General features: G+C 44.7%; 1 protein-coding gene and 2 non-coding genes across 3 annotated transcripts; all 3 read left to right on the forward strand.

Moving 5' to 3' along the window:
• Positions 1-1,597: 1,597 nt before the first annotated feature.
• On the forward strand, positions 1,598-6,462 carry RPS3 (ribosomal protein S3). The gene is made up of 7 exons (XM_030836059.2): positions 1,598-1,704; positions 2,907-3,037; positions 3,315-3,408; positions 3,864-3,958; positions 5,134-5,321; positions 5,741-5,937; positions 6,390-6,462. Exons 1-6 carry the CDS (start codon positions 1,675-1,677, stop codon positions 5,932-5,934), a joined length of 732 nt encoding a protein of 243 aa, XP_030691919.1. The 5' UTR covers positions 1,598-1,674; the 3' UTR covers positions 5,935-5,937; positions 6,390-6,462.
• On the forward strand, positions 2,601-2,750 carry LOC115841856 (small nucleolar RNA SNORD15). Its single transcript, XR_004035004.1, has one exon. It is a non-coding gene; the product is annotated as a small nucleolar RNA SNORD15 (small nucleolar RNA).
• On the forward strand, positions 5,486-5,630 carry LOC115841860 (small nucleolar RNA SNORD15). Its single transcript, XR_004035008.1, has one exon. It is a non-coding gene; the product is annotated as a small nucleolar RNA SNORD15 (small nucleolar RNA).
• Positions 6,463-8,798: the final 2,336 nt, after the last annotated feature.

Consider the following 8,798-nt stretch of genomic DNA (forward strand, 5'->3'; position numbering starts at 1 on the left):
AACAGGCTTGGTCTCAGCTCTTATGGAGCTTACAGTCTAGTGGGAGAAATATATTGACAGGCCATTCCAACCCAGTGAGATGAGTGTTATAGTTATGGGAGTAACTAGGAGAGGCCCAATCCTAGAGGAAGTGACAGAGGGAGATGACACATGGAGAAAAAAGCTTGTTCCTGATTTCCTTACCTCAGTGAGCGTTGTCACTAAGCATCCACCCCTGGTATCACTCTCAATTTCCCCCTCAACCTCAATCCATCACCAAGGTACATCAGGTCCACAGAATGTCTTTTTGGTTCATCCAATTCTTTTCATCTTCCCTGGTCCCTCTGTACAGCTCCCCCCAGAACTCTGTTAATTCCATGATTATAGGACAGAGCTCAGCATCAGTGTTGTTTCAGCGCTGGGGAAAAGCTCAAACGGCTTCTAGGACCAGACAATAAGTGAGTGAAGCTGCCAGAGACCTTGGCACATTGAAAAACGCTTTTCCATATAACAGGGAAGGAGAATGCTGCTATGAGGAAATGTGGGCCCAGTATTTTGCTAGACTTTTCTATATTTTTAAGAAAACCTAGAATAGTTTTATAGAGAAATCTGATTTTTAAATGGAGGCAAACTATTCAGGTTTAAAATAAAACTGTCCATCACAAGGAAAAGTTTCTTCTTTCTTTTTTTTGTATCTATATGAGATGATGGATGTTAGCTGAACCTTTTGTGGTAATCATTTCTTGATTACCACAAGCCACTTCATGATGTATGTAAATCAAGCCATTATGTTGTATGCCTTAAACTTATACATCGATGTATGTCAAGTATTTCTCAATAAAGCTGGAAAAAAACCTGTTGGTGAAGTGTTAAGGAGTGAAGTGTGCTGATGTCTGCAAGTAGCTTTGAAATGCATCAAAAGATGCATCGTTGTGTGGATAGAGGGATGGATAAATATATGATAAAGCAAATATAGCAAAACTGTTAATTGCAGCACCTAGGTGATGAATATATGGGTGTGCACTGTACAGTCTTTCCAACTTTTCTGTACACTTGAAATTTTTCGTAATAAAATGTGAGGGGAAATTTTTTTAATTGAAAAAGAATTGTGAGCCACTATTGTGACTTCTGTTACAAGTTGTAACAGACTGTGAAAGTGAGGTAGAGGTAAATGGGTTAATAATATAAAGGAAATTAAACAGTCCTTAAGGGGGGAAAAACAGTCCTTAGAATATTTAATACATATTAGATACTATTATTATTTTCATTTGGAACAGAGGAAATGGACACAGATTGGAAGAGATAGGCGCCTCAATGAATTTCATTGAGGGCTTTCAGCCAATTTTCATTACAGCGTAAAGTGTAGGGACCAGGGTTCCATGCATTTGTTGTGTGAGCTTATACCTGTAATTTCCATCTCTGCGCCGGACGTTGCTCGTTTTTAAACTGATGAGAATTGGACTCTAAACTCCCTTGTAGTTTTTAAGTTCCGATTGATCTGATCCTGTTTCTTCCTATAGGTGTCTACATTACTCTTCTCTTTCCTTTTACCTCCTTCCTAAAGTAAAAACTACATTTCCCATGAGCGCCTACAGGCGTCGACGTCGCGCAGTTCTTTGTCGTCGAACCGCGCCCTTTACCCGCACTTCCTCCCACTAACCCCTCCTTTTCCTTTCGGCGGCGCGTGGCGGCAAGATGGCGGTGCAGATATCCAAGAAGAGGAAGGTGAGACACACCGGGGCCCGGTTGCAGGGAACTTTGGAGCCGCGCGGGTCAGGAGTTTCTCTGGGTGCCGTCGCGAGCCCCGCGGCTCCCTGCCATGCCTCGGGCAGTGACTGGGCCGCGTGGCATTCCCGTGGGCCGCGGATGGCGGTTGATAGAGCGCAGGCCCGAGCCGGGCGAGCGCAGTATGGTGGGGATGGGAGAGAGAGATTTCTGCCGGTTCCGGGCGGAGAGCAGAGATGAGCACCGGGGACCCCTCCTCCCCCGGAGAAGGCGCTTGTGAGCATTTCTTGGTCAATCAATAAAATTAGTGAACGTGTGGTGTTTTGAGGGCATGAGCCATTTCCCTCATCTTAACTGTGGCTTTGGGAAAGGGCTGTAGCAGTGTATTCTTCCTGTCTTCTTACTAGTCCTGTCGGGGTGCAGCCTTCTGACCCCAAAGACCTCAGTCGGGAAGGTTACTGACAATTTCTTGTTCCAGCTGGGGCCAAGGAAAAGTTCTGGGGAAATGGAGGGGGGACCTGGGGAAGACGCTTCCTTGAGTTTAATTCTTTGCTTTTCCATGGGAGAGAAGTGTGTAAAGTGCTTTTGGTTTTAGACAATTTGCCATTTTGTGTACGCATAACATCTATGTTAAGGTGAAATCCACACGCTTTTGTGAGTTAGGATTTGCCGACTTTGTGAAACACCTGGGAATAATTAAGGCAATAATTAAGGTGGCTGGGATTCTCATGGGCCCAGTTGTGTCTACAGGTGAGACTGCTTAACTAAAGTCACTATCTGCTCTTTTTGCTGGTTGCAAACATAGTGTTCCTGCTGTGCTGAATTAGTTCTAAATGTGCCATTTAAGAGCAGTTCTTTGTTTAGCATGTGTACATATAAATGACAGTTTTAAAACCCTTCAGTGAAGAGAAGATGACGAGTCTGACTGGAGGTGTTCTCTTTGTCCATGTGGCCCCTACCCTGTGCTGCGTTCTGTGGCACAGTTTTAAGGGCCCTGGGTCAAAGTAACTTCCAAAAGATGACCTAGAGGCATTTGTCTGAGAAGGGTTGCCATGTTTTCTCTGGAGCAAAGGTAAAATAATCGATGATGGGTCATTTGTTGGAGGCGTTGAGTTTTGATGAGGATTGCATTGGCGGAAAGGCTGGGCTAGAAAAAGTGAGCCTGCGCCCACATCCTAATTTTGAATTTACTTTTTGGTTAGTTTGTTGCTGACGGCATATTCAAAGCTGAACTGAATGAGTTTCTCACTCGGGAGCTGGCTGAAGATGGGTACTCTGGAGTTGAGGTCCGAGTTACACCAACCAGGACAGAAATCATTATCTTGGCTACCAGGTAAAAATTCGTTTTTCTGGCCGTCGCCTATAATTGTCGTCTGTACTAAGGTGGTCTTTTCTGTAAACTTAGGGGGACAATCAATGAATTTAGTCTTACTGAATGTAATTTTTTTAAGCTGCATTTAGAAAAAAAATTAACTCTAGTTTTTGTCATCCAAAATTTATACTTGGCTTGTGTCAGATGAATGAGATTTTACTACCACACGTGCACAAGATTTAAAATCACATCTGGAATTTTATGAGAGCTGTGAATTGCCATTCTTTATTTTCCCCAGGACACAGAATGTTCTTGGTGAGAAGGGCCGGCGGATCCGGGAATTGACTGCTGTGGTTCAGAAGAGATTTGGCTTCCCTGAGGGCAGTGTAGAGGTGAGTGGTCCTGGTTTATGCCAGAGGTTACTGTGGACCTGGAAATGGCTCTTTAGGATGGTACTTCTGAAAACCCATATTATCACCCTGAAAAGTTATTTGTGATCAGTGAGTAATACAAATGGATTGGTATTTTGTTGAAGTTCTTCTCATAAGCACTTAGCAGGATTTTACATTCACCTTGGGTATAGTAATGATACATATGAAGGATTGGATGCCCCATCGGTCTCCTTGGTGTGGCCATAGAAAGAGCTAGGGGTGGGAGGGCAATGAGGAATAGTTCAGCCTATGTCACTGAGTGTGTGTTAGGTGTGGGCATTAGAAGTGCTTTAGTACTTGGGTAGTACAATGATACATAAAATGGTGTATGCTTGTATAATGGATGTACTGGTTTTTATTTGAAAACAGTGGCAAAGGTAAGAAATTCAAGGATGTGCCTTGTTTCCTTCTTAAAGCTTTATGCTGAAAAGGTGGCCACGAGAGGTCTGTGTGCCATTGCCCAGGCAGAGTCTCTGCGTTACAAACTCCTAGGAGGCCTTGCTGTGCGGAGGTAAGTGTCCTGAGATTTTTAATGGTTGTGTCCTTTTGTGGGTCAGAATATCAGCATTTTGTTCATTTAGTAAATGAACTCTTTTTATGTGACAGGCTCGGCTAGTCTCTGAGGGTTTTAACAATAAGACGTTGCTAATCCATGTCGTCACTGAACTGGCGGCCTAATAAGAAAGACTTGTAAAGAATCAAGTTTTTAAAGAGTGGTGGGTGCTCTGGTGGAGAACTATTCTGGGTGTGCTTTGGGAGTAAAACAAAAATAGAACGGGGTGGTGCGGGGGAGTGGTTAGGGTTCCTTTTGGAGTCATTCAGATCCATTATGTGGTGTTAATTCTCTGGGGACTGTAAAGAGCTAAGACTCATCCCTGATGAGAGCTTAAAATCTAGTCAGATTTCCGTGTATGTAGATAGTAACATGAGGAGTGAAGGACATGAGGTGGTTAGATTCTCCCTAGCGCTGGGCCTGCTCGTAATATTGCAGCTGGCAGTTCTTTGAGTAGTTCCACTCTTTGTGGAGTAAATGGAAATGCCTTGCCTGGGTGTCTGGAATTTGTTAATACTTAACGCAGAGCCCTGGGAGGTTTTTCAGCGGAGGAGGGACGCTAGAGCTGTGCTGTAGACAGGTTGACATGGTGGCAGTGCTGTAGGCAAGGATGTAGGCAAGGATGTGCAGAAGACTGCCCACCTGGTTTGAACGCCAGCTCTGCCGCTTAGAACAGTGATTCTCAAAAGTTTGGTCCGTGGGCCAGCATCCCTGCCATCACCCGAGGACTGGTTAGAAATAAATTCTCAGTCTCCAATCCGGGCTCACTGAATTGGGAAATGGGGGGTGCAGCCCAGCTGTCTGTCGTCATAATCCCTCCAGGTGAATTTTGCACACACCAGAGTGGTTCATTTTAACCTTGAGGCGTTCCTAGTGTGCAGCCAAGGTTGGAAAGCACTTGGTTAGAAGGAACTTCGTGTGTTTCCCTAAGGAATTCCCTAAGATTAGGTGTGATGGGAATGGAAGAAAGTTTCTAGCTCTTGGGTCAGGCTCTGGTCAGACTTACTCTCCATTAAAGGAACATTGAAAGTAGTCAGTGCAGGCTAATGAGTGTTTTTTCTTTAGCATGGTGGGGTTGAGCAATCCTGTCTGGTGATAACACAACTGGCCATTTGTCTCTTGCGCTCCCGAAGGGCCTGCTATGGTGTGCTGCGGTTCATCATGGAGAGTGGGGCCAAAGGCTGCGAGGTCGTGGTGTCGGGGAAGCTCCGAGGACAGAGGGCTAAATCCATGAAGTTTGTGGATGGCCTGATGATCCACAGTGGGGACCCTGTTAACTACTATGTTGATACTGCCGTGCGCCACGTGCTGCTCAGACAGGGTGAGCAGCCAGGAGTGCTTGGGGCAAGGGGCTTTTTAAATGGGTAGACGTGGTTTTATATACACACCTCAGTGTTTGGGGAATTTGTCTGGGAGTCGTGGAGCAATTTTGTTTAGCTTCGTTGGAGAGAGTTGGTTTGTCCTTGTCTCGGCCACTTGTGTACCCTTCAGTGATGACACGATGACGAGTCAGAAAGGGCACATCCTGCTCTTGGTCCTTGTCAGTGCCACGTTCTGTGGTGCTGTGCATGGGTTCCTTTTGCAAAAGTGTCCTCTTCATTGATTGATTAGAGGCATTTGTCTGAGAAGGGACCAGACCCAGGGCTTCTTGAGTAGCCTCCTGTTTTCCTTCTGCTCCATCCCGTTGTGTAGTGGGGGGCGATGGAACCATAGCTCGGTCTTAACTATGGCATCTTCTAGGTGTGCTGGGCATCAAGGTAAAGATCATGCTGCCTTGGGACCCAACTGGTAAGATTGGCCCTAAGAAGCCCCTGCCTGATCACGTGAGCATTGTGGAACCCAAAGATGAAATACTGCCCACCACTCCCATCTCCGAACAGAAGGGTGGGAAGCCAGAGCCGCCTGCCATGCCTCAGCCGGTACCCACAGCATAATAGGTATGTCTGTAAGGCCCTCTGGGGGCAGAATAGGACCCTATCCCATTGTCCTTGTTAACACTTGTGTCCCACGCTGTGAGAGCACCTAGTGGATAAAAATCGGATTACACTTGCTTTACATGAGAGAACACAGGTTGGAGCCAGGGACTCATTTAACATGGTATGCTATTGGGAGGAGTGTGTGCCTTTGGTCTCTTTAAGACATTCCTACGTTTACCACTGTTGTAAATGAGTTTTTCTTTATTATCCTCCCTTAAAATTTTCAAGGCACTCTTGCTAGTAATTAGCTGTTCTGAAGCAACCCCCTTAAAACAGTAACAACAAGCCTCTCCTGTGCCCAGCGCCTGTTGTGTTGTTTCTAGACATTCTTTGTGTATTAATTTTCATGCGAACCGGATATTCAGGTGTATTTTCTGTTCTTATTGTACTTTATTTGTTTTATTTGGTTTCAGGGTCTCCTTGGCCGCTGGATCTGGAGTCTGGATGTTGCTCTATAAAGACCTTTAATAAAATCTTTTTAAAAGACCTGTGGCCTGACTAGACTCTACATCCAGTATTCAGACTGATGGTCATGTCACTCCATGAGACCATTGCTTGATAGATTCTTAGGGCTGTCTGGTTAACAGTGTTCGTGTGCTTTCCCTCAAAATCCTGTTGGTTTCAGTTGTATTTGTGAGGAGAGGTCCGGAACAGGAGGACCCAAGCAGAAGTAACCAAGGAAATACCTTGTGGGGGAGTAAATCTGGTGACGGTGGTGGCCGATTGTTAACAGGGCAGCACCTTGATTGACTCAACCTGGAGTTCAGGGTTAGAGGTTTAGAAGGACGTATTTAGGATCATTTTCTCTATTACACATAGAAAATGTAATGACCATTACGTTTTGGGTTATGCTGTGCTCTAGGTGGTGTTCATTTCTAGGTATATACATTCTCATTTAATCCTCAACATCTCTAAAAGGGAATTTGATTGTGCTGCTGATGAAGAAAGAGCCTGATGCTCAGAAGTAAGTTTGCCTAAGCATTATAGAGCTGCGGTTAGAATCCACATTTCTATGTCCTGTTCTCTTAACCATTACACTCTAGAAAAGTATAAAGAATATTTAAATTATCTACAGTTTTATCTGTGATATTTTGAAGGTGTTTGCTGTTATGTATCTATTAGAAATTGGGTGGTTTTCACTTATTCAGGTGAAACTAGTGAGGGACAGGCTGGCATAAAAATCCTACAAGATTAATTAGAGGTAGTGAATTATGTTGAGGGCACGCTGACATTATCTGTGTGTGTGTCCCCTTTTAACAGAGCCTTGGATGTTTCTACTGTCTAGAGAGTAACATCTCATTGTTTTTGTCAGTGTTAATGGAGTTGAGACCATGTCTCAGTAGTAGAAATACTTTACAATTCTCCAACCACTGAAATAGCTCATGTGTTAATGACCATTTACTGTGTTCCAGGGAGTGGGTTCATGTAAATGTTTTATCTTGTGGCTAGGAACTAGAGCCTGAATACAAATTTTTTCATTTCCCTGTGCTTTCCCTTACCCTGGAGTGGCACGTTTCCAGGAATGAGCCCTTTCTCAAGCGAAATAAAGTTTTATGGAAAGGGCTGAGAGAGGTGGTTACTGAAAAATGTTAACGTGAGAACTGAGCTAAGCTGATTTATTCCTGTATTTATTTCTGGGCTTATGATGTAGTTCATTTATGAGGAGACTGTTGGTAGTGAAACCATTTCAACTAATTTGAGCCTGTGCCTGTGGAGTAGTGGTGCTGGAAACAGGTTAAGACAGTCCTGGTCATCTAGAATCTTAGTGTCTAGTACTGGCATTGCCAGTCAGTTCTTTGCATATTTGATCAGGTGATCTTTTAAATTTGTTTTCTGCAAACTTAAAACTGGAGGTCAAGTCTGTCATTCAGTAGTGCTGTTAACATACCACCAGGTGGTGCTGTAACAGGAAGGGTGCACCAAAGTAGCTTGGGGAGGGAGAAGTAAACTCATGAAGTGTAACACATGTGCAGAAAAGTATGCAAATTATTAGTGTGCAGGTATGCAGCTTGAATTATCAGTGTGAACACCTCTGTCTACCCATTACTCAGGTGGAGGAGGGGTTAAAGTAAGTGTTAAGTTACTTAAGAAAATCACGTAAGATGTAATGTAGCGCTGACATGAGCATTCCATAATCACAGCTCATCAAGAAGTGCAAACTACCTTAGGGGATGTCATCACTACCACCCTGAGATTCCCAGTGAATGATTTTTTCAGCCGTCCTTTTCTTTGCTTCACTTCCTTTGAGGTTCAGGTTTCCAGGTGTGCATCTGATGTCTAACCTTGTGGCCAGACTCATGCCGTGGCCCCTCCCCTCAGTAGGCAAGGTGTTGATGCTGGTCAGCCAAGACCATGTTGTGAAATGGCCTTGGGACTGCCTGGTGGGAATAATGGCTGTTGGCAACATGGAAGCAAGTGCTGAAGCCTTCCATGGACTCTTCACCAAAAGATTATTGTTAGGCTCTGAAGAGTTATTAGGTTCTGGTCATTAGGACTCCTGGCAGCTGGTGATGGGGGCCTCAAAAGCTGGGTGCTGATTGAACCACTTGCCCATCAGGCAAGGAAAGAACACCTGCTGGCATGGGAGAGTGTGGGAATAGGCCTAAAGGGCAAACAAGGTTGGAGACCAACAGCACTGTAGAACCAGGAAAGGCACAGGAACTGGTGGGGTCCAGATGATGGTTAATTTTAGGGAGATGGGTTCCACCCCCAGACAATCTGGTTTTGCAAACCACTGTTGAAAAGGCTGCTATAACCCACAGCAGAGTGGAGGCTTGGGGCTGGCACACCCTCCCATCTCCCACCCCAGGTCAGCTAATCTC

Source organism: Globicephala melas, chromosome 8 (genome assembly GCF_963455315.2).
Source record: "Globicephala melas chromosome 8, mGloMel1.2, whole genome shotgun sequence".
NCBI classification, from domain to species: domain Eukaryota; kingdom Metazoa; phylum Chordata; class Mammalia; order Artiodactyla; family Delphinidae; genus Globicephala; species Globicephala melas.

Bases quoted from the DNA above. Each gene is read 5' to 3' on its own strand.
- RPS3 (XM_030836059.2), top strand. From the start codon at position 1,675: ATGGCGGTGCAGATATCCAAGAAGAGGAAG. The intron at 3,038-3,314 runs GTAAAAATTCGT...TATTTTCCCCAG, and splicing joins ATCATTATCTTGGCTACCAG to GACACAGAATGTTCTTGGTG. The intron at 3,959-5,133 runs GTAAGTGTCCTG...GCGCTCCCGAAG, and splicing joins GGAGGCCTTGCTGTGCGGAG to GGCCTGCTATGGTGTGCTGC.